This window comes from Bombyx mori, chromosome 21 (genome assembly GCF_030269925.1).
Source record: "Bombyx mori chromosome 21, ASM3026992v2".
Lineage (NCBI taxonomy): Eukaryota > Metazoa > Arthropoda > Insecta > Lepidoptera > Bombycidae > Bombyx > Bombyx mori.
In genome coordinates, this window is record NC_085127.1 from 9,410,310 (window position 1) to 9,437,517 (window position 27,208).

General features: G+C 36.8%; 1 protein-coding gene across 2 annotated transcripts in view; it reads right to left on the bottom strand.

Annotated features, from left to right (window-relative positions):
* The window catches only part of Gro (groucho), a 75,230-nt gene that overhangs the window by 16,042 nt on the left and 31,980 nt on the right, over nucleotides 1–27,208 (bottom strand). For both annotated transcript variants that reach the window (XM_012693290.4, NM_001134889.1), the window contains 3 exon segments: nucleotides 19,769–19,906; nucleotides 9,374–9,572; nucleotides 6,541–6,566 (listed from right to left, as the gene is read on the bottom strand). In XM_012693290.4, coding sequence (XP_012548744.1) covers nucleotides 6,541–6,566; nucleotides 9,374–9,572; nucleotides 19,769–19,906 — 363 coding nt within the window.

Sequence of the window (27,208 nt, forward strand, 5' to 3'; positions counted from 1 at the left end):
TGCGACGACCGCAGGCGAAGCCGAGCGCACGACCCGTCCGACTTGCGGCTATTTAACATCCGTGTATGTACTGCTTACGTCGCGCGCGACTTATTAATACGCTTTTATTAGCTTCAGACTGTATGTGTGTTTGTAACGGAATCTTTGAACATGATTTTGACGCCCTTAAAAACGTCGGATTAACTCGAAATTTAGTATACTCATTAAGGATTGATGGCAATTCAATAGTTAAAAAAAAAATATTGAAAAAATTGAAATTAAACTAAAAAATGAAAAATTAATATTTTTTTTATAAAACTAACAAAATACGCTTTTATAGAAAATCCAACTATTTTTAATTTAAATTTATTAAAATTTATTTTCTATACTATTTTTAATTCAAATTTATTAAAATTTATTTTCTATTTTTTTTAATTGGATTTTCTATAAAAGCGTATTTTGTTAGTTTTTTAAACTACATAATATAATTATTTATTTTATTCCACGCAAACTGTCGTCATATCGCCGATGCAGAATTTCGTAATCAAACGACGATTCAGCATTGTTCTCAACGTCGCATAAAACAGAAGTTTCAGATATGAATCTTCGCAATATGCATTGAATATTTCATTGGGTATATTGAATATTTGTGAGAGCGTGATCCATCGTCGTTCGTTATGTAGGAGTGCGCTCAGCGATGCGATCTCGGTCTGTATCGAAACAATGAACCGATGCGGCACGATTGCAATCACGATGGTAATAAAATGCCGCGATCCTAATACTTATACGTAATTCACCGTGTAGTTATTTAATTGCATCACGCCGCGATACCGACACACTCATGGTTTTTTTTTTTTATTGAAATTTTATTTTATGGTACGAACGCAGTTATGATATTTAATTACAATGTTAATTGTTTCTTCAATGGCTATCGAACAGGCGTGAGTTTTATTGTTCAATAGAAAAAAAACATTGTGTGATTAAATGCGGCGAAAAACGGACGCTGATCTTCAAAAATATTCGGCTCCGATCGATGTCTCAAAAAAACATTTCAACGTCAAATCCTTACAATGTGATTTTAATCGATTCGTCAGGTGAGAGGTGCGCTTCGGTCGGGTGGGTATTGTTATGATTAGCAAGGGGGCGAGGTGGAGGCGGTTTGATCAAGCATACATAAATCGATGCTGTACAGCTCTGAGGATAATGCTGTAGACATAAACCGACTTGCAATCTATCCCGCATATTGTTACACAAACTTTTCTGTTACGTTTATTTATTTATTTATAACTTCTTATACTAGAAAGTATAAAGGCGGACTTAATGCCATAGGCATTCTCTAACAGTCTACCTTAGGGGAATGCAAAGATGAAGCTTGGTAGGTGTAGTGTGATAGTTAACAATAAGTTGTTTTTTAATTTACTAAATCTATACGAATATTACGAGTATAAAGCTGAAGAGTTTGTTTGTTTGAACGCGCTAATCTCGGGAAGTACTGGTCCGATTTGAAAAATTCTTTCAGCTTTAGATAGATATATAACATCACGGTAAGACCACAATACAAGTGGAGCACCAATAAAGAATGTTACAAAACATTTTCACTTTCTTCGTAAATGAAGTAGGGGGTAAAATTTAGCGTTATGCCAAAGTAACTATTTCACGCGAACGGAGTCGCGGGCAAAAGCTAGTCACTTAATAATTGCTATTAAGTGTAATAATTGCATATAGAGTATCTATAGGTACTGCTCAGTTAGCGAGGTGAAATGGAGATGAACTATTTTGAATTCATACTTGGTTTCCGACGATTATGCATATTTTATCACTCAGTGAGCGAAAGATCATTGAAAACAAAATGAGTTAGCTTTAAAATTCAATAATTTTGTTCAAAAAAGGTTGAAAGGGATTAATGAGCGAACCTCCTTCAATAAAAATCATGATTGAAAAAATAATACACATATCTAAATGTTATAGACAAAAAAATATGCAAAATAAAACGAAGTTGAAAATAAATCGTTACAAAGCTACGTGGTAAATTAAGCCAGAAGAGAAAACAACATTTGTTCCCCAGTAAGAAGGGAATGAAACCGAACTTTCGCTCCCACGGCGATAAAAATACTCAAAAATAAAGAGTTGTTCAAGCAATTTTCTTTTTAAATTCCTTGACGTTGTTAAGTTTGTTGGCGTAGAGAAGAATGTACCACAGTGTCCGGAATCGATTACCGATCCAAAATACATTCACGTTGTAAATGATATTTGATATTCTGGAATTTGAATATACTATAGGTACGTATGTAATCTGTAGGCCGGTATCCATAACGCAAAACAGAATTTTTATCCTTATTTACACGGCCCCACCTTCCAAATTGGATACAGGGTAGAAACCATTAGGACACAACGACTACAGAGCCACTTAATAAAATTTGGGGCCCATTAATCACGATATGTTTGTTTTATACATTAGAGCAAACTATATAACGTACGTACTTAACGAAGTTCAAAATATTCAACTTCTGCTTGTTGAAAATCATTACGTAATTACTATTCAAAATATAGTTTTAGATTTACTGCTTTATAGAAATACCCAATTAAATCACTTAAGAATGTACATTCTCGATTGAATCAACAATTTTCTTCTCTTCATAAATGCATTACACTTAAATTATTAGATAGATGTTTATACTAAAGTCATGATTAATATACCGCCTCAAGGATTATAAATTCTGGAGACACGGGGCTTGGCTGCACGACACGACAGATAATCCGTTTGGTATAATGTGAATGCACAGACATAATCTATGTGTTATTCTATATAAGAGCCGTACTGTAAGGAGATTAACTGCGGTACTGAAGCGTTCAGACAGGTTCCAGACTCGGAGGAAGTGAAGCTTAACTAAATAAGCATTAATTGAATAGTCGACATCTTGTTAACAGTATCTAAATTGAATTTTAGATAACGAGGCAATGAAAATCGAACGATGTCTCTCAGAAAGAACAATTAAAAATAACGCCGAGTAACCCCCTAAAACATTGTTAATCCGACAACGGACTAATAAACGAAAACAGTGATTTAAGAACTCTTTATTTAATCTAAAACACTCCGCTCGAATTACAAGAACTTTTTACTAAAAATTTAAAACGAGAAATAAAGTAGCGAAAAAGACGAGTACTGCGCAATCTGTTTCACTTTAGGGCGTCTTAATAATTACAAGTGGCCATTCTTTCCAATTAAGAAAAGTCTCGGGCCATAAATTTTGTAAGGACTGACGCGGGCGCGAGTGTTGTTACACCGCGCGTAAACATGCCGGTAGGGCTGTCGCGCTCCGTCGACCAAAACAGAACGACTACCACTCGTGTTTTACGGTTTAATAAAATACTCCTCGTCTTCCTCGAAGCATAACTCGTATTTACACACACCGCTTCCACCTTAATTAAAGGAGTACGCCGACAAGATAAAATGGCCGGGTCGTATCTACTCTCGCCGAGCATATCGAAGAACAAACGCAAATTTATTCTGACCGGAGTTTTTTCGGCATCTATTAAATAAAGAAGTCGAGGAGAATGCTAAACAAGGTTGAGCGGCCCTCGCCCTGCGAGTTTTCCACTTGAAGTGGTGTGTGGGTCTAGGGGGAGCGCCGGGGTGTGGGGTACAAGGGGTGTGTTATTCAGAGTGGCTTAGATAAGGTAAGGAGGATGAAGAGGCGAGATGCGCGGCGTAATGAACCGGCTCCGAGCAGTTTTTGTGTGGTTTGGGCGTCCAAATTGAATATTAGGCGCGATTTGAGAGCGAATAAGCGGGCGGCAGAAATAAATCCGCGGTTATTATGTTACCCAAATGAGATTGCAGAAGGGCTCGCCCCGTTAGGCTCAGAGATGCTGTTTAATTTCACATCGGTGTAAATTGGCTTTTATAAAGTCACTTATTTGTCGAAAGTTAAGTAGCTATCTAAATAATATAAAATTTACTGGGATGAGAGTAAATGCGATGTAAAATTTAATAGAAACGATTACCTATGGCATAAAACATTAATGACAAAAGTTATTTAGAGAATGTTTAGATATTGCGAAGTACGATAACTTAGACTTTGTATGTACTCCACCTGTAATAAAGTCTGTGAGTATCAGCGTCTGGAGAATTTTAATTTTAATTTTATAATACATATCTACATTATTACATAAATTATGTAATAAGTTACAATATAAACTTATCTACTATGACAAACACCTACTGAAACTGGGGCAACAAAAGAGTAGGTACTTTATTGACATTTCACAATTCAAAACTTTGTCTGTTTCACGATAGTTATCCAATTTTATTTTCCAAACATATGTATGAAATTGCAAAAGCGTTTACTCCTCTCTCTGTGTTGTAAAATAAACATTGTCTTGATGTATCGGAAAATCAAACAAACAGCCGCGCGAGGTTCGCAAATAAACCAACGTGTTGAAACTGTGAAGTATCGCTTTCGTGATTCGCAATAAAAAACATTTATTGGACAAGTAGTCGAAGCGCGAGCTGAGATATCAGAAACCTGAAGCTGCTCGGTAAATGCTGAGTTGCATTCGAGAAATGTTCGGTTTATGTAAACTTTGTTAATGCAGCGAGGAGTTTCGCGAGCCCCCCTTCTCCGTGCTCCAAACACTAAGGCGTGACCGTGTATTACTGGGTTCTCGGCGTGTTTATACAGATCGACTGCTCCGTGAGCGACCTCCTAACTACACCGCCGTATCGAGGTCACACTGAAGATAAACTCTTCACGTGGCGTTCTCAACTTAAACTCTCTCACCTCAAGTTTTCTAACTAAGTTGCTGGTATGCTCTGCGGCTTGATTTGTTTGTTGTTGCGGCATACTTTGGAACAGAACGTAGGTACATTCTAAAATTATTTCAATTATTCGTTTCTTTATTAATACAAAATCTGTTCGAACCTAAAAAAATGATGCGAAAATCACGCGGTTAATTAACACCATAAAACTGTTATAATAAAGTGGGAAATAAAATATGTACTATTGGTAGCTTTGTACGAATTAATTTGGATTTTAATTGTAAATGTTAATCTTTTAAATATATATTTTAACTTGTTGCCTTCAGACGGATCTGTTCGAGAAAATTCTTATCGTAATTTAACAAAAAAAAAGATGTGTGGTGTCGTGGGACACCGGATACGAACGAAGTTCCTTATTATAAAAAAATATTAATTTTAAGTTCTATTCGAGTTATAAAGAAAATAAAACTGAAGGTTTCGCAACAACCCACGGTCATTCGGTAACGTGCGAACTTATTATTGAAGTTACGGACGTTACGGACGTTTTTTCACGGTTAAGGTACCCCTCCGCACCGTCCCATAATTCGTTCCAAAATCTGAACCATTTAAAATCATAAGTTCGGTAGGTACAGAAAAGTAGGTTAGTTCGACAAAGACAATGTTATAAAGTAGCGAGGTGGCAGGTATCGATTTGTATGCATTTCCAGTTGCAACGAGAGACTGAGGCACATCTGTGCGGTGCGCCGCTGCGTTCAGTCGAGCACAACAAGGGTGCCTCCCCGCCCGCCCACCACCACAGTAGCACGATAGCCGACATTCGCAACACCGCGCGAACGACACTCGGTCGCGGCCTTACGAACCAGGGCTTACTCTACAAGCGTAAATTTAAATGTTACGACCCCGAGGTTTGTAGCTTCAACAACACAAAGACCGTTCTTGTTTGTGAGACGTTTAAATTAAAAGAAATCTGTCTAAGAAGTATTTATTTTCAGGGGTTCATTAAAAATTACTTCGAAGGTACACATTAACGTTTTATTTTTTTTAAATAAAAAAAATCGGTTGTCTTTAAAGTCGGTTTACTGACGATAGTTGAACGTGACAACGTCATAAGAAAATACTGATGGAATGGTTTCATTTTTCAATTATCGCAATTATTTGCTATAAACAATTGACACCACATTCACTTTTCACTGAACTTCATACTTGACGAAAACACGTAAATGTATTATTGTGTAGCAGCTGTCCATGCGGATGCATCGCTCACTCAAGTAGGAGAGAGACAGATGTCGAATGCTGCCGAACGCGGAGGCCGATTGTGGCTCGTTGCGCGCTCTCGCTTGCACTTCAAGCCTTAAATGGAACGCCTCAGAGCGTGGTAACGCCGTATGAGTCATGTTTTTTGTGCGTGCAGCCGGCTCCATCGATTATCGTTGTCACGTCAATAACATTGTATTAAGTTATGAAAATAGTCAAATATATGGCCCTTTTATAAAAGCCATTTAAGCAAATACTTCATGATTCGAATTCATTCAACAATTCAGAGTATAGTGGAATAAAGGAATACCTGACGAAAGCAACCCTAGAGAGCGGGGTGCGGCACTTGCACCACCCACTTGTTTCAGTCAGGGCCGTGTTATGAAATCAACGTGTTCGAGCGAAACACTCCTCGCTACATTCACGTTCGCATTCCCAAATGGAAGAGCGGTAGGTACTCTTGTCGGGAAAAAAAATTCAAAGGAAAAAAATTTGCCGTTGGAATTTTAACAACCCTAGCGAAATTGGAAAAGTTATACGGTACTCACATGTCGCTCCTCCGCCGAACTGATACCTGTAACGAAATGTACTCGGTTTAATCATAGGTATTTAAATGAAGCTCTTCTTTTATTTTATTTTTTCCTTGACATGCGTATTATTAACACCATGAATATGTATTATTATTATAACGATTAACATGATTACGCGGAACGACTTTCTAAAATATTAATAACCAGTTTTACAGTTTGACATTTTTAATAACGCCTCTGACACCTTACAAGTCAAACATTTATGAATCTAATTAGTTTCTTAGGCGACCGTGCCTGCAATACAGACATTCTCCGCTTTAACTCGCAAATTAAATCCAGGCCCTGAGATCCGCATGACTGCGGTCGGTGTGTGTATAATAGGATGTCGGATCGACGAGGGTGTAAAGTGGTCGTTGAATATTGCAAGGGATGTCTCGTCACACGTCCGCGTGAGTTCCGTACGTGTGACCTGACTTGGTCGCGTCAACTGACACCACCATTATCTTTCATTTATTCACGGCTTACCGAAGTTAGAAGTTTCGGTGTTTGTACGTGAAATTCCAATTTGCTTTGGTTCCTTAATTATTATTATTATTAAGCGCATGGCAAATGTTAGTCTATGACTGTTTAAATAGTAAAATTAGTTTTTACATGCACAAATTTTTCCGGTACGTGCACTTGAGAATATCAGGAAAGGTCTAGTGTAGTAATTACAAATACGAGTTGTAGAATATGAAAGACGAAATTGTCCGTTGAGATTTTTCAGAATACAACAGGAAGTCTCTCATACGGTGGATCGATCAAGTCATGTCTACGGTGATCTTTTAAATGAGTAGAGCAGCATGTTCACGAGGACCAGGGAGAGATGGCGGGACATTGTAAGACGTAATAAATCTGCCCACTGAAATTCTACGAATACAACCACTTTATCAAGAGCATAGTGACTAAGAAGAGGATTCTAGTTTAAATATCCATGACCACATAATCCCATATTCTCACCTCATTATATCGACGCTTGAAAGGCAAACGTGATTAAGCGACAATAATTGCTTTATACATAAATGATAGGCAATAACCATATTCGATGCGCAAAAAGAATATATTTCTAGGTCTATTAAAATCATTTCAATCGTACAGCTAGATTCGTTAAAAAATAAATTATCACAGGTTTTTTAACTTTAAATTAGTCTACTGTAAAGTTCACGCATTGTCGCTTAGTCACGTTTGCCTTTCAAGCGTCGATATGTAGTTATTCGAGATTCTCAATACGAAAACTTCTAGTCTACCTATACGTTCAAAACCGATGCTCCGACCAAATTTATCACTTTGCTATGGAGCAGTGAGGCGTTTATCGAAGTGGGCGATTGAAGCAGGCACATAAGCCGAACCATGTCCGATGTCAAAGGGTATCAATCAATGCCTTCTATTTACGGAAGACGGCTTTTAGAATTAATCTACTGCTGTGTGAGTCGTTCGACTATAGAATTTAAAAGGAGATAGGTATGTTTAAAATTTGGTTCAAAAAGGTTGGTCTTTTAAAAAGGTTTCAATCATTTTACAGCGTTTAATTATGTATGCACGTACTAGAGCAACGCTAATCCGGCTTTGTGTAAATTTGGAATATCAATTCTGTAGCTTATCGTATCGAAGATGCTGCAACCGGCTGATTGGGCTTAAGTTAGGAGGCAATTGCGAGAACTATTAAGCGGTACATACATACATATGTATGTATTATGCAAACAGGCTGAGCATTAATGTCGCTAATGCTGCTACATACAATGTAAATGTAATTGCTTGCCCGGAATTCGAATACAATTATTAAAGTCATCGTAATTCGCACTTCATTCACGTATCTTGTTGCATATTATGACATTACCCTAAAAGTAACTAATTCTGAAAAGCTGTATTCTAAGTACGTACTATTTGCAAATGTAATAGGTGGAGTATTAAAACATGGCTTACGTCGTGTCGGTTCGCGACCGCACATACTCAAGTCACCCGCAAAATTACGTTACTAATTGACTAAAACACGCGACGCTCACACCGGCAAGGAATAATTAATTGAGCGCGGGTAAGGTGAGGGTCTAGGAGGAGGAGGGGGCCATCTGCGCGGTAACTCTTACATCAGTACACCGATAATGGCACAAATTAGCCGGGGAAGTGGCGGGCGCAGCGGCCCAGGGTGGTAGGGGGCGCTAAGCCGGAACATCCCGGAGCGCAGATTACCGCTTGCTTTTGTAATTAACCGGAGCGACGGGCGGCTTCCAAATCCATTTCTGTGTTACATTTTCATTTGCGGCGCGCTCGTCCCCGCACCGCGCCGGGATTACTTGCGCTACTGTGAAAACTGAAAACCCTCCTACCTATATTGTTTGAAATGAATAATACTACTCAGCGATTCTATACTATTCTGTACAGCCTATTCATTTAATTAATCTACACGCTGTATATGAAACATATTTTCATATGGTAATCCTTTGCCTAACCTGTTTGCTTGTTCTGTGTAAATATACGCATAGATAGGTACAAATTCGAAGAATTGACTTATTCATACTCTCGAAGCAATATCGAGCGATCCGTAGACGCCAGCGATCCGAAAACACGCAAACAGTGAGTTCAAAAAGCCTCTCGAAGTTGGTAAATATTGAAACAGAAGTGGGATCGGCGACGTCTGCCGCAGCGCAGGAGGCGAAGAGCCGGAGGGGGAAGCACTAATAGTCTCCAGTGGCACTCGGCAAACAAGCCGAATACACAAACACACGACACCCTCTTAAAATATTCATCCAAGTGTCGAATCGATAGGTAGACTTATGTGTTGAGAAAAAACATAATTTGTTTAAGGGTTTATTACCGTTTCCCTTATCGTCCGATCGATGTAGTTCAGGTGGTTTCGCGAGTACGGAGAGTGGATGATGCGGTACTCCGAGGCCGAGTAGACCCGCTGGAGGTAGAGCGCCTTGCCCCAGAAGAGGTAGAGGAGGCGCGCCGTGTGTAGGAAGATGCGCCGCGTGCATCTGTTGCAGTAGCCGCGGCAAGTCTGGCCTTTGTTGCTGCAAGAAAATTAAATCTAATTAATTATGTATCTATTCTAATATGTACATACGAGGAGCGACAAGGTAGATTTTACAATAATTAACTGAACAAACCTACTAAACGTAGTAAAACAGTTTAGTTCTCGGATGTGAACGCTTTAAGTGGATTGATGTGTCACCGCAGAGGTTCGTGCATTTTTAAACATTTCGAGCCAAATTAAAAAGTCCTCCGCCCCGCGAACCCTCAGTACGCCATGATATTTTAAAATTAAAATGAGAGCTTCGTCGGCCGTCGCGACGCGTCTCCTGAGCGAAATTGATTACGCCTTCTCCATTATTCCCCTTTTCCCACTTTCTTATTTTTATGTATTCTGTGCTAAACCTACTTTATCTCATTTATCATTATATACTACAGATCAGCTTTCTTTGTAGAGCTTATTTATTTCGTCATTTTATCGCGTGCGCTTCCGCTGTCGCTTGTCACTTGCACGGTCTCGATTCTCGGCAAGCTTTTTCCGCTCGGACGAGCACGTTCTTTTTTTAGCCTCCGAAAATTAATTGGATTTTCGCCGAGGGTGGAACATATTTTTTATTGGCCGCTCACGGCTGTGATTTATTGTGTGTCAAAAGGTGGCGAGCGCCACTTAGTTGGGAGAGCTTTTTACAAAAGGGGATTTTTTAAATTTTAAATTGTATTCGTTTAGCCGTTCGTTACATTTGAATTGATCGAATTAAAATTGTACAATAATATTAATGTGCATATTCCAATTACAATATGAAGTGCTATTTGGTACTTAGTAATAAATATTGCTAGGAATGCTCGGTTACATCATATCAATTGACAATGGCGTAATTGTTTAATTATGAAGTTATATATAATTTTATGGAGATGACGTACAATTTGGAGTCTTAAATTAATTTTGTATCACTTTTATTATTGTAAGAAAAGTGTGTGCAGTAAAAAAATACGTTCAGTGCAAATAAGATGTCATTTGACGACCGTCTGGTGTAGTGGTAAGTGACATGGTCACCACACAAGGGGGTCGCGGGTTCGAATCCTGCCAAGGGAAGATATTTGTATGATAAATATAAATGTCTTTTCCAGGGTTACGGATGTATATTAAATATATGTATGTGTATAATAAAAATCTTACATTTATTTCCGTTATCTGGTACCTGTAACACAAGTTATTTACGAACTTATCATAGGACCAGTTAACGTGGTGTGATTGTTAGTAAATATTTATTTATTATTTATTATTTTACTTATTTGATAAGACCCTAGATGATAAGGTGAGGTGAGGAGACCTTAGATATTGAACAATGAATCCTATACCTACAAGAAACCTGACTTATAATCTATGGGTGGGCCCGAAACTCGCAAGCTCCTCACAAGGGACGATTGTAGCTTTTAAATTGCTCTATATAGGCAAACGATTTTACTTGGTGTTAAGTATTTACCCGAGCTTGTAGAGGGCACAACGTGAACTTCGTGTGATTGTTTCGCCCTTGAAACTAGGAGGTATATGTAATTGGTTTGTGGTGGAAATATTCTCTCTGGTTTATGTTGGACAGGCGTTGTGATGACTATAGGGAATCGGTGAACATTTGACACTATGTGGGCCGAATACTCTTGTGCCCATCTAGAGCAGTAACATATCATTAAGTAGATAGTAGCGTTACCGGCGGCTCGAATTAAGAAAATAAGCAACTCTTTTAGGGGGCTGGGTGTACAACTTTTCAAAAAGATCCCACTAAACGTTCAATTACTACCTGTTCATAGATTTAAGAAAACTGTCAAGGAACGTTTGTGCAACAAGGTATATTATAAAGTGAAGGATTATCTACTAGATGGCACTACGTGGGAATGAGGCGCTCGCTCCTGGCCTTTTCATTTTTCATTATTATTATTATTATTTTAATTGTATGTTTTGACTTGTTTTTTCCTTTATTGTAAATATTTTTATTTATTTAAAAAAAAAGAAAATATTTGAGAAAAAACAAAAAAAAAATGCCCGCTGAGTTTGTTTCGCCGGTTCTTCTCAGGACTGTGGCTTTTTTTGGAACCGGTGGTAGAGTTAACATTGTTATTTGTATTTTGACTTTCAACAAGTGTGTCATACTGACATCTAAGTTGAAATAAATGATTTTGAATTTGAATTGAATTGAATTTGAATAAGTCATTTTACCTGTAAGGGCACAGACACTACCGTCAATGGAATCTCGGAAGGATTGAAACTCGTCTCCCAAACGACTTATCCGCCCGTTTACTTATCTGCGAACTTCGGTGTTTGTACTATCGACCGAATTAAACTTTGATTGAGTTTCGTCTCGAACAACAAGGGGTGGCGTTTAAATTTATTTTTAAATGAATCTTAAGTGAAATTACGGCATCAGGTTTTCTTGTTTAACTGTATGTGATTTATTTAATCATAACCCATACAGTTAATTATGTTTTAAAAGTACGACACGCAATTAGAAGAAAAGCTTCTTCTGTTTTCAGATTTAAGCACCTTTTTGTGTTAATTAAAAAATATTAATTTAAATAAAATGTTATGTGTCGAAAATTAAGACTAATTATTATATTGTAATAACATTGTTGTACGCTTTCTCTTAATTTTTCCACCATATAACTTCTCTGTGATATCAAAAACATCGGCGGTCTTGGTCCAATCAACCAAATTATGTTCATCTTAAGAACACTACCTCTAAATTAACACTGGTAGTGGCCGCAATAATCACACATTCCCGTTTGAAGGGTATGGCTGTTATAAAACAAATTAAATTGTGTGTGTGTCTTTAAGTGGGCGGCCGCGGTGTTCACAGCGTGATATCTAAGAGCTCCGATAAACCTTTAATGTGAATTGGCCAACTGGCCAAGAAAAAACATTTCTAGTTCTCTTTATACTTTATAATAGAGCAGCGTAAAATGGAACGATATCTAAAGTAAGTTTCTTTAGGTCTATTCTCGTAGCAAAAGTAGATAACTATTACATATAACATAAATATAAAATACTTATAAGTTAATTACATTTTTTTTACTTTTTGCATTTGTTTGTTAATTTTTCATTTTTTTTTTTATCTTTCTTTTTTCTACATCCTGGTATTTAGTAATTAACTTTTTATGGGTACTCATCGTTTTTAATATTTTAGTACAACTTTTTTTTTTTTTTTTTTTTTTTTTATTGCTTAGATGGATGGACGAGCTCACAGCCCACCTGGTGTTAAGTGGTTACTGGAGCCCATAGACATCTACAACGTAAATGCGCCACCCACCTTGAGATATAAGTTCTAAGGTCTCAGTATAGTTACAACGGCTGCCCCACCCTTCAAACCGAAACGCATTACTGCTTCACGGCGGAAATAGGCAGGATGGTGGTACCTACCCGTGCGGATTCCCAAGAGGTCCTACCACCAGTGAAACAACTGCTTTTAGTATAATATTTTTTATTTATAAACTTTTTTATTTATAGAATATAATTAATATTCTATTTTACTTTTTATTTTGTATTAATTATTTACATATGAACCCCCAGGTATGTTTATGGTAGGCATAAAGTTTGCAACACAGTTTTAATTACTGGCAGTAATTATGTATACCCGATTAATCGTATTTAACTGATCGTTGAATATAAAATTTTAATAAAAAATAAAAAAAAGTGTATGTAAATATTGTATATGCCAGGTTCTATTATACGAACAGACTCTACGTGCGATGTCTCAGAGGCTTTTGTCACGAGAAAAATGCTCGACCGCGTTCGGGTTTTCACGGAACATTTACCCGCGTCTATACACCGAGGGATTATTTCTCGTTTATAAATGGATATTGTACGCCAGCCGCACGGATTTTTACGCTTAAATATATGAAAGTTCGTCTTTTGAATGCTTCTTTCCGTTTTTATTAAATAATCTTACGTTTGAAGTCTAAGCTGTTGCTTACTAATGCCTAATAAGTTAAAACAAAAGTTTTTTTTTTTATAAGATAGGTGTACGAGCTAACGGCCCACCTGGTGTTAAATTGTCACCGGATTCCATAGATATCAACAACGTTAATGCCGCTATTCACCTTGAATTATAATTGATTTTCAGTTTTACAATACAACGGCTATCCCACTTTTCAAACCGAAATGCATTACTGTTTCACAGTAGAAATAGGCAGGGTGAAGGTAAGGTGCGGGCTTACAAAACGCCCTATCACCAGTAATCCACCCCATACAATTTCCCATACGAAATTAAAAGTAATTCTCGTGAATGATACTAATACTTTATCATATCGTATAAAATTACAATTAATTTTTAACTGAAGGAAATCTTCAAATTGAAATTTACATAAATACAAATGAATAATGACGAATGACAAGTCGACGACCCAGAAAACGAGAGCAATAAATACAATTAAGAACTCATTACAAAGCGATTAATAGATTGAAGCAGCTATTTAAATATATTAGTAATTAGTTTTAAGCGTTTTCGTAATAACAAGGTAAGTTTAAGTGGTCCCGTAATCTTGTTTTAACCTACAATTAGTTAGATTTTAATAGCCCCAGGAATCGAGCGGAGGAAAGTTCCGAGTAACATGCTTAAATAATTAATAGTCAGTTAGCGGTCGGATTAGTATTTAAGTGCTGTTCGTAGCGATTTACCTCGATGCTTGTATCGAATTACGGATTATGTTGTTCCATTGATAAATGCTATTTTCATTGAGTTCGTGTTCGAAAAGATTTGTTTACACAAAGGCGGGCACGTATTTCGATCGTACACAACATACAATGGAAAAGTATTTCTATTACATGAGTCGTCTATTATCAAAGGTGGCAATCTGTGCATTTGGACAAAAATTTTTTATTGATATGTCAATTCAGATTGATTTGAATATAATCGTCTCCTTCAAAGAATACGGTTCAAAACCTGCATTAAATAAAGGTTAATAGTTAACCTGTTATTTATCTAAGATGTCGTTCCGAAGAGTTTTGTGTGTGCCAATGGAATACAAAGTCAATAATTCGTTTTTCTGATTTACCAATCATTGTCCAAAAGTCAGATTGCCGGCTTTGATAATAGTCGACTCACATATACCTATTATTTTACATTACAACACAGAACTGATCGTATTTTTTTTTCGACAATTTATTTTCAATTAATGATGCGTTAAGAATTTATAATTTATGTTTGCTACGAAATCAGAACCAGAACTATAGACTGGATTGAAAAGATAGTGATTTATCTGTTTATCAATGAGCGAGCCGTTCCAACTAAGCCCGTGCTCATCAAATAGAATTTTGAATACACCTTCATTACGTAATCGCGAAAGAATTCCATAGCAAAACAAACACGCCGCATTATTACACGAACGTGGCCATCGAAAATAATAATTGTTTACATTTATAGGCGAACGAAGTCGTTTTCCGTGAACGTCGGTTATAAAACGACATAAGCTAGGAAGAGGGTAGTTTATCGCGGCGGTTCGGAGCGAGGGTCGCACGCACCATTAGCCGGGAAGCCTTCGACTCAACATGCGATGCCAACACATGTTACACTTTCAGCGTAATTGCTTCTAATCGCACATTACGACTCCGCTCCCGTTTTATATAAAACAATGTACGATGCCAACCGATCTGCCGTTATGTTTGAAGGAAACAGATTCGTTGTTTTGCTTTGATACGAGTTTATCGATTCTTTGAAGTTATAAAAATACGATTCATAAATCTAATGCTTACGACAATAGAAACGTGGATCGTAAAACAAAATAAGACGATGAAAGAAATGCTCCGACGACATTCTATTCTTCTCATAATAATAGGTATATTTATGCTTACAATGTAATTCAATAGAAAAATGTTTAAGATGAAAGGAAAAATTCTCGGGCCGGATGAGCCGTAAACTGATTACATAATTTGATTGGAAGTGACGAAAGAGCGGCCCCTAACTCAGTCCGGGGCGTCGAAAAACAAGAAGCTTCAACTAAGCGACAGGGGAAAAGTTAATGCGGCTCTTGGTATAAGCGCGAGATACGGCGGCCTGCGATGCAATATTTATCACCGGCCGTGAACGTGCCCGGGAAGAAATGACAAATTCATGTTACTCGACGCGCCCCGGCCCCACGCCGCCCCGATTTATTCTCCTCGTAATTTTTATCAGAGGGCGCGAGACCCGACGTAAACTAGATAGAAATGTTTCACGACTCACTTGTTTATAAAGCGATCGACGGGGAAACAGATACGGGTATATTTACACGCGCGCACATGTTCGATTACCTATCTGTAAAGATAATGTTGTATAAACTTACATTTTACGCTTGTATTTCGCGCACTCGTATCGATGTTTTTACTTTCCAATTACTAAGAAAGTGTCTGAATGAGATTAATCGGAATCGGTCCGTGTATCCGCATGCGAGGTCGCACGTTCTTATCGATCAGTACGAGTTACGTGAATATTGTTTCAATGCGAACATTCGTGTATAGGTGAACACGAGAGGGAGTCGGTATCTGGAAGCTATTACCTTCTGAGGTCGGGCGCCACCCTCGGAATCGACGGCGCGGAATAAAATCAGAACGAGAAATGATTTACCCGCCGATATTGTTGCGATGACAACGTTTCATTCCCTTTCCTCCCCGTCGCATCGCTCCGTAGACAACTTTACGCACATTGCTCGAATACAATGGCATGATACTTCGCGTTATCTATCCCTCTCGAGTTTTCGACTCGCACTGCTTTAATGCGCTGTTAGTTCATCGAACCGAAACTTTATGTACTTTAGCGCCGAAGTTGGGTTATGATAATAATAATTTGTATTGTTTACTGATTTTAATTTATATTTCTTTTATAAGTATCGTTTATGAATATATAAAACGATATACAAAAATACTTAAGTGATTTTTAATAGATTGCCTAACTTTTCCCCAATTGACGAATGCTCTCTGTTCACAAATCGGCGACAAAATCGTCTCAAATCAGATGGAGACAGGAGTAGCAGCGCGGGCGGCCACTCTCAGGGGAGAGCCCCTTTGATCCCGAGCTGACCCGAAAATAAAAAAAGGTTCGTAATAAAAAAGGACCGACATACGGAAGGTGGCGCCGTTTTTTTTATTTAAATTAGAGTGTTTTATAGGGGGAGGTCGATATTACGTTTTGCCGGTGTCTCGAAGGCTGCTCAGTGAGCTATATCCGCACATGTGCGTAAATCCTCTCGGCTGAGGGCGACGGCCCTCTTAGTACTTTAGGTTGCGGAGTGTTTCCCGTTTTCCATATTATTCAGAAGGTATACTTAAGATTGATTCTGTCAATAAACCATGAAGACATGAAATTAGAGCTCAAATTATTGCATTGTAAAATCTATACTACTTAAAAACTAAAAAGATTTAAATATAAATTCAGAAAGAATATATTATGTCAAATGAATGGGACAAATAATTTTGATGCGGAGTCAATACAACGGAATGTGAAAACAGCAACATAGTAGATGGGACGGTGATCGAGTTGGCCGGCAGCCAGTTCTTCACGGTACTCGAGAGAGACTATAAGCCGCAGACAGATGAGCGACGAGTGACTTCCAACGCTTTATTTTTGTCCTCATTATCTTTAAAGTGATTTATTTTCGTCACCGGTACACACCTATTCACGGATTCCGAACGCGGTAACGTTAACACATCGCGAGAATAGGTCACACTAACAACTTGGCACCGGACTGCGAATGAGCCTATTGAAATAATGCTTGCAATGAAGTCCTCACGACACTTGCCGCATGAAAAATACAATTAGAGTATTGTGAAATGATTTAGAGAAACGCAATTCGAGGACGAATCATTTTTCGTTGTCGGTTTGAGTATCGTTTGTGAGATAGAAAATGAGTGAAGTCACACAATAAATGCGTAGAGATTGATGCGAACTGATATGTTTTTCAGCCACGCTCATTTCAAAAAAAAAACGATTCGAATTATACAAACACGTTAATTCGTGGCGAACGTGCCAGACTGTAGAATAATAAAATAATTTTCTATAATGGTCGTAGTTTGTAGCAATTTTATCGATAGTTCGTCTTTGGCTGGAAGCCAACCGACCCGTCTTGAGCGGCTTAGATCGTTTAATTAACGACCGTCGAACTTGCGACCTGTTGAAAGCCGCGCTTTTAGAGAATCAACTCACTTTACACGTACCACTGCTCGTTTCGTATAAGTATTTTCATTTTAAATTCGTTTAACGAAGCGATATTAACGATGTCACCAATTAAATATATATATTTTTATGCCGATCATTCTTTATCTTGACATCGTACGTCAGAAGAAGCGACAGCTTGTAGCAAACAAATTTGTTTAAATTATGTAGGTACCTACATTATTTCGAAACTATCCGTAATGGTGTTATTCGAATATAAAAGAATGTTATAGGTTAGGCACGTGTATTGCATAGTTGTGTTTGTTGACGCTTGACTAATATTGAGAAGAGCGTCGACCTTCCAATTGTTTGGTAATCGAGCTACAGTCGAATTACTGAGCAATGACAGCCCGGTGACGAGGTATCGCGAAACGTTTGGACAGATGCCACACACCCGTGTATTATTCGCTTCGGTGTTAGGCTTGAGATCCAGTAAAGATATAGAGCAAAGTTTTAGACAAAAAATTATTATTATTTATTTATATAATTCTTCTGTACGTGTGTATGTATGTCACTGTACTCCTCTTAAACTGCTGGACCAATTTGAATGATTTTTTGTGTATGTATTCACAGGACAGCGTCTGTCGGGTGCGCTAGTAATTTATAAATCACTCAAACTGACCGCCAATCGGACTAACTCAGTGGTGATCAAATTGGGCAAACATTTTTGTGATAAACAGTTTTGTTTGCTCTTTCGCTGCCGGTTTAATATCTGTATAAATGTACATATGTATTTAAATGTATATAAATTTGTTTATCAGTCTCTTAGTACAGGGACCAGTACAGGGACAGTTTGGGGGATCAGATAACCATATTATTATGTTACTTGTGTTATTATTATTATTCTGAAGTAATATATGCTTTTGTAAAAAAATAGATGAAAAATAATCTGTATTCAAATATGCGTCTGTCATGAGTATCATGTTACCTAGTGATTAAATTACATGTTTACATTTGAACTGAATTAATTAATTTAAGGAAACGTACACGCGGCGTGAACATTAAACGAGATACAAGTATAAATCGTATTAAATACCTATAAGATGCGGCAAATAAACGTTTATCACCGAATATTGAATTTGTTTTTTGAAACTTTTATTACATCGTCTCAAACTTTTTCGTCTGTGTGTTGCATGTCGCGTGACGGTCGGCAGCGGAGTAGGGATAAAGTGAAAGGCGCTCGTCAGTGCAGCCAAGGCCGATATGGCGACGCCTATAGTTCGCAGCAGCTGACCGTGTAGTGTTTAGACTATTACTCATTTGTGCCAGTGCCCCACGCTATTTTGTTTGTTTTTATCAGTGTTTAATGTAAATGTTTGTCAGGGTTAAATGTCTATAATGTGAAAGAAAGTTTCACTTTTACCGTGGTTTCATAAAAGCACACAATCCTTTTTTTTCTATACATATATATCTTTTCATTGTATATCTTCCGAGTTGTAATGGATTACATTCATTAGCGTTGCTAAACATTGCACGCCACATTTAAAACGAGCCCACTGCTGAACAAACAAGACACATGTTGTTTAAATAGCTTTCGCGTGAAATATTAAACACGTTTTGACTAAATGAATTTTCTTACTCAGAATTTTACATGCGATCCGCTTAGTCCGAACGATTTGACGTTAATGCTGTGTTATTTATATTATGATATCATTATTTTAAGCCGCAAAAATTAAGATTACAGAGTTTGTTATATTGTGATTATATGATTTGGGGTTTTATTTCATTTATTACCTTTGTAATTATGGCAATTCCAAACGAAACAAAATCAGTACAGTTGAGACATCCACGTATACAGCTATAAAATAAAGAGATGAACTGATTGACTGAGTCGCCGATGCAATAGCTTAGAATTAGCGGGCATGATCTTATAGCTGGGGGTCGTGGGTTCGATTTTCATGTTAGGCATTTAATTGTTCGTGTGATGAACAGTTTTTGCTCTTGATGTCTGGGTTTAATGTTTAAACGTATATAATTATTTTTATCAGACTCCTCTTCCTATTGTCCAGAATATCCTTGGTTCCTAGTTATTGATATTATTAAACATTGAAAGGTAGACTTACGCCAATAATAGCATTGAGTTCAGTCATGGTGACCTGTTTCGCCCTCTCGACTGCAGAGGCCACTTGCTGCTGATGCTCTTGCGACAGGAAGGGTAATATTTGTGCTATTATCGCATTTAACCTTTTCGCTATCTCTGTCTGCAACAAACAAAATAAAGTAATTAATGGAAACGTGCAAGAAACGCGGTTATCGCTCAAACACTGTACAAAGGTCACGGTGACGCTATCAAATTATACAGTAATAATCAAAAACAGATTACAATATTATAGCGCTACAATATTACGAATGTGTTATTTAAATATGGCAATTGACATTTTTGAATACGTTTAACATAAAATTTTAATGCTGGCAATAAAAACGAAATATCCAATGACCGATTGCGATATTATTTTACATACAAATAGATAGTCGAAAACGTTTCCACGTTCCGATGATTAAATTTAATAATAACGTTTATAATTAGTTGATAAGCCTCACCGAGAGCAACAAATGGAATTAACATGATAAACAACGTTGCAAGCGGCCCAGCGAAATGATAAACAGGCGCGGAGGCACCGAACCGCTCGCATTTATTTATTGGCCTCGCTCGTATTTTCCGTTTAAATACACATTAATTTTATTCGCAGATTCACCGCGAACCGAAGTCGTATCAACATAATTAAACGCATTATTATGTTTGCTCTTGACAGCGTTGTAAACACACGAGCTAACCGATAGGACAAGTTTTATTAGTTGAACGATCGAGGTACGGGTATCGCGGCAAAGTAATAAAATTAACGGTTCGATCACTGTGCCCAATAAAGGCCGACATGTTTGAATGAATCGTTTAAATATTCATGGCTGTATTAATTCGGGCCGCAGATGGAAATTTAGTAGCCGAATTTCATTGTCATTCGCAAATTATCGTGACAAATGCTCCGGTCACCGTCCTCGTCGAAGCCGTCGCTTGCGACGAAGGGCTCGACGAGCGAATTAACCCATAGACACAGCCCACTGAGTTTCTCGCTGGATCTTCTCAGTGGGTCGCGTTTCCGATCCGGTGGTAGATTCTGCGAAGCACTGCTCTTGCTAGGGCCAGTGTTAGCATCACTCCGGTTTGAGCCCCGTGAGCTCACCTACTAGTTAAGGTTACGCTGAAATAGCCTCTCAAGGCTATCAGCTTAGGTAGGAAAAAAAAATGACAAATTACGACCGAATGTTTGGAACTGTCATTTATTCAACGTTGAAGCTAAACTGCGACAAACACCGATCAAGTAACGTGTTAGTTCGTATAATAATTATTTCTTGGCAACGAGCTGTGAGATCGGAGATTAATTTGTCTGTCTGGCAACGCCCGGCTGGTTATTGTCTTTCATCATTGCTAATAAGCACTAATATCACATAGGTATATTATAGAACAAATATTATGTTTATATTATACAACTTATTAACGAATGTAAACAATCCATATCCCGAGTAAACAAAACAATCATTGTTTGTTTGTTTATTTAATAAATAATTTGTTGTAGTATCTAATTCAAATACATTTGTGTAAATTAGATATGAGGGACGGTGGGCTTAGAATTTATGTTTTTATAAATCCCGAATTATGCAGAAGAGGTGAATTTTGTTTTAATAACTCCACGGATCACATGCTGTTAGGTGGTTAACGGAACCTATAAATATTGCGTAAAGTAAATATGGCCACCCACCTTGAGACATGAAATCTAGGTCTCAAATTGTCTAATAGCTGTCTCAAGTTTCAAACCGGAACGCAGAGCTTCGCGGTAGAAACAAACAGAGTTGTGGTACCTATCCGTGCGTGCTTGCACTACGCTCTACCAGTAATCTCTATATATAAAAATGAATTGCTGTTCGTTAGTCTCGCTAAAACTCGAGAACGGCTGAACCGATTTGGCTAATTTTGGTCTTGAATTATTTGTGGAATTCCAGAAAAGGTTTAAAAGGTAAATAAATATGAAAACTCGGAATTAAATAAAAATAACAATTTTGTTTTCTCTTTATGTCTCCCCGTCAGACGGATTCCTTTTGTTTGTGTCTTTTAATTAGCGATTAAGGCACTACGAAGTCTGCCGGGTCAGCTAGTAATAACATAAATTTATCTATTTATTCTATTTTTGATTACACGATCTTATTACTTCATCGCGGAAGTCATTCGTGAACACGTATTACGTATGCTTTGGGAAAATTGATGACTTTTGCGACTTATGAATCTCGACGTAAACATTATTTGAAACAAATATACCCGACGTTTTAGCCTTTAAGTAAGCCTATCTATTTTTAAATATAATAGTTTTACGGTTTATTCTTAATTTATTTTTGGTTTTAAACAAAGGATCTTTCTTCTCCGGTCTCTGGAATTTTTAGTTTAATTTTAGTTAAACTAAAAATTTTGTGATTCAAAAAATGAAGAATTCTTAACTTCTTTATTTGCATATTGATTTCATTATACCAATTTTAAATGAGGCGGAGAGATCTGAGAATGTAAATGTTAATTGGTTTTATGTGATTAAGCAATTTCGATAATTTATTCGTTGTAATTAGTTATTCAAAAATTAATTCTTCGTTAATTGATAAATATTGAGAAACGAAATTCTGTTATATCTGCCAACAATATGGTATATATGGAATGATAAATCGATCAGAACAAATTAATATATAAATTATTGAGATGTAATTTGTTTCTTAAAATGGCTTGTATTTAAGATACATATTTACGACAAAAATAAATAAATAATTTTAGTAGTAAATGTCAGTGTGTTGGCCCGCAGAAGCCGCAACCCGCCGCAAATTGTGTTTCCACATAATAAGTACTAGCATATGGAATGTTTGTCATAAGAATTCGAATTTTACGAATTAAAAAAAAATTGAATATCTGCGTCCTTGACTAGTAAGTATTTATCACTGTTTTATTTATTATGTAATAACTATTTAACACAATCGATATATAATTAAAACTTCTTTAGTTACTTAATTAAAAATACTTTAGTGTACTATCTATTTAAACTCTAGAAATTTATTATAATCCTGTTGACTTATACTTGTTCAACTGCTTTTAATAGAACCAGTTTGTAATCAAATTTATAAACAGTATTGTGAGATTTTCGTGTACAAAAACACAATTGATTCCTTTATGAAAAGAATGTTCAATAAATTGTTAGGCAGACTGTAATCCGTATCGGGAATCATGAAAGGAATGAAGAATGTTCGTTAATCTAATAAACTTTGCGGTTCGCAGTCCTCTATGGGTATTTTGTTTGTAATTGCATATTTCCAAGCTAAGCACGCTAATAACGCAGGCCAATAGGTCATCTGCGCTTCCATTCCCATTGTGAGTATTCTCAACTGCATAACCCAACTTTCTAATTCGAATTGATGAGAAGATATTTATGTTTTAGTATCTCTCTTCGGTTTTCGCGAGTCGTAAATTTATTTGTAACTACTTTGACGGTTTAATATCTTTTGTTGTCATTGCCAGTTATGGACGTCCGTGACCACGAAAACAGTAAACTATTCGCAATGTAAAAGTAGTTAAAATTATATTTATGTTATGTCTCAAAAGTCTAAACTATTTGGGCATTAAATTATTTAAATCTAAATTTATGGCCGATAATATAAAAGATCCATTTCTTGATGCGTTATTATTATACGTATTTGAAAGAAGAAAATTTAACCACAGATTAGGATGTATAGGATATATATCGACGCTTGAAAGGCAAACGTGACTAAGCGACAATGGGTGAACTTTACAGTAGACTAATTTAAAGTTAAAAAACCTGAAAAAAATTCTAATTTAACGAATCTAGCTGTAACAGATTTTAATAGACCTAGAAATATATTTTTTTTGCGCATCGAATATGGTTATTGCCTATCATTTATGTACAAAGCAGTTATTGTCGCTTAGTCACGTTTGCCTTTCAAGCGTCGATATCGATTGTTTTATTTTAACTTTACCCTTTTGATGACTCTAAAATTCAATATAGATTATCTATATATTAATACGTGAAGCAAAAAACTTTGTATCCCTTTTTACGAAAATTGCACGGACGGAGGAGTATGAAATTTTCCACACCTATAGAGAATATAGAAAAGAAGTGCACAATGCTAATATTTTTTTTAAATAATGCATAAAAGATACATTAAATCAATAAAGAAAACATTACACACACTACATACCATGTATTTGACGAACACACGCATGCATACTATTTATTGTCAAACTTTTGTTCTTGACGTCTGTCAAATTGAGAATAGATTAAATATTGTTTGTCTTTATTAATATCTTTCTATAGTGTAGTCTTGGTGAAATTTATGAATATAGAAGTATAAAATACAATCATAATAGTGTACAAACTTACAATTCCAATTAATTATAGTCGAATTTCGACTACTGCAGGACCTCTAGTACTTTGAATTAAATGATATTCTGTATCGTTAAAATATAAATACATTTGTTGTTAAGTGTGAAGCGAGCCGGGGTAGTGGCGCGGACAAGCCGCCGAGGCCACAACCGACGCGCGATTACCACAAATTACATTTTCATTCGGCGCCTCCAGCCCGCGGTTATTGTGAAAATTCACAGCAAAACTCTAAAATAACCTTTGTATTTAAAATTGTTCGGTATTCAAAATGATTTACGTCGCACTTTGAAGTTTGCGATTGTGCTTTTCATTAAATTTGTGTTCTTTTATTGAATTGTCAATTTCGATTAGATTCGTTCGTTTTCAGATGTAATCTGAAGCGAAGTGAAGTCTATCGATAATATGATAAACAAAAGAATACCTTAATCTCCAGTAGTTTAAAGTACTTAAGCATTTTCCAATTCCTTTTGTATATTTAAAAGTCACTATACTTTTTTCTTAATATTGAATTAGATTGTCTTTTCTTTTACACATAATTTTACATTGTTGGCATATTTACATTCTTAGAATATGAGAAGACGAATAATAGCGTGGATTCACGTCTTGTAGTGTCCTCTGAAGCATAAATCGGCTAAACGAATTCTACACGCCGGCGCTGTGTCAAAATTTAATCAGGGATCGAGTACAGTCGGGCGTAAAATACCTACAAAGGATTTCAGATTAAAAGAGTTTTTCTCGTTGTAGCCAAGACTTGAACAATTCTCTCACCATCTCTACCTCGAATACACGAGGAACGGTATCTGTAGCTACCGCGGGATAAAAAGCGGGCGTACAAAAGGGCCGCAAAATACGTACTTTTGCGAGCTCTCCACAAAAGATATAGTACGGTTTGTCATTAAGGAGTTCATCCCCGCGCGAGAAATAAAAGAGGAACGGTGGTTTCGGGCTGAGGAAGAGGGTGAGGGGGCGTGGGGGTGCACTAATGGCTCCAACACTCATCCGCTAATGCCGCGGGTGACTCCTCTTTTTGCGCGATTTTCACGTGGTTTAGTCGGTAGAGCTTTTAATCTGAACCTGCAACTTGCCATTCCTTCGTTGTGAGTTGATGTTATACAGACTTAGTTTTTATAAGATTAAAATTTGAACGTGCCTTTGTTTCTCATTTAATTTATTTAACAAAACAATTTAAATTTATATATTATATATGTCAGCGTGTTTAATTTTTATGTATGTTAATAAAACTAGTTTCACAGTTAAAATTCATTATCTTTTAAGTAATTTGCATTTCAATTATTCCATATTTAGAATCAACACATTAAACGGTTTTTTTTAATGAAAATTATTCATCTTGATGTTTTTATTTCGAGAGACTCCATCGAAAAAAAAAATCTATATAATCCGTACTCAGAAAGCGACGAAAAACTACTTTACCAAAATAAAGAGGTTGCGTTTTTGAAAGCTTTTACAAATTTTTACATCCGCAATTTCGAGCGATGGTAAATTACAGTTTCGAAGCGAGATTGAAGAGGCACGGAGGGCCGTGTACAATGACAGCCGGTGTGGGAGTGCATGAGCTGCATAAGGCGGTGACCTAAATGCGGGTCGCGGTCGCTTCGCTCGTGGTCGCGCGCCGCAATTTACCGTCTCTCTCCCTTTTAGCGTACTCACGTTTCTGGTGTGGATACGATGAGAGCGGAAGCGGGGGCGGGATAAAGTTTTACAGGCTATAATTATTTTTCGGGTCACGGAACATGGATTCGGGTCATGGATATAAATAAATAAAATCCTACAAGTGTATCAACTTAACATGGAAGCGCTGGAGCCAATACTATTATTGTCCTACCATCATTTAGTAAACTCACTTATTTTTTGACTAAGCTCCGATATTCCCAACCTTCTAGTTTCTATTTTAAATGCTAGTGTCCTATCACTAGTGCAGTAGTAGTTACCACTATTCTACCTATTTCAATTACAAAGTAATCTATTCCCGTTTCAATGATCAGACATCGTAGTACCAAATCAATTGAGACTATACGAGTATGTATTGTCTTATGTTTGGGTATTTATGTTATGATGTCAATAGGTTTCGTTAAACGCTTAACACAAGTGGATTGTGACTTATTATGTGTCCATTATAGCTGTCAAAAACATAATAGGTTGGGGAAAAAGTCATTTCGCATTATAGTACTTGTAATAAAATCTCTTTGGCTATACTATTTGTATCTGGCTGGTTTTGGTATCATTAAAAGTTTAAATTTTAAAGAAGATAATTCCAAATTCAAATTAGGATAATATATGATTTTTATTTATTTTTCGTACTGTCAAGATAATAATCTAATGAAGAAATTCGATACATTTCAAAATTTTACTACAAAAAAGGTAAAAATGCAAGGCAAACCGCGAAAAAAATATGTATAAAAAAATATGTAATTATTATAAAGACATGTTTAGTTTTTGTTAAAAATCCACAACTCTCGTGATAGTACTAAATTACACAACTAAACTTAAACTTTGTCTACAGGTGTATTCATGAAGTATAATGGATAAAAACAAAGGAAGCGTGTGGTCGCGCTGCGGCTTGTGCCTTCATTAACGACTTCCGACTCTTATGAATTATTTATTTATGCAGCCTCGCGGCTATCTCACTCCGAGTGCCGCAGCCAAGTTTCCACTTTATTAAACAAAACAGTCCCCGATAGGAAAGGCGCTATTGTATTGAAAGCGACGTCGCTCTTATGGCACGCCAATAAATAATTCCTCCGACGAGTGGCAGCCGAGTCGATAAATGGGCTATTATTGCAGCAGACAGAGGCCAACATTATCATCGATTCGTATCGTATCGGCAAAGCAATAATTGTTTAAACATAGCTCGTCGTGGAACATTAGTGGCTGGCACATCGATAATGCATGCAACCGACTAATGTCCACGTCACTAGTTAGCTTTCTAATTATACGGCAATGTCAATGTAAAGCCTTTTTTTTATTTTTTATTTCCTTTTTAAGCAACTGGATCGATATATAGGACAGGGTTGCGTATAAAATATTTAAGCCCACTGCAATTACGTAGGCCGTTAAGTG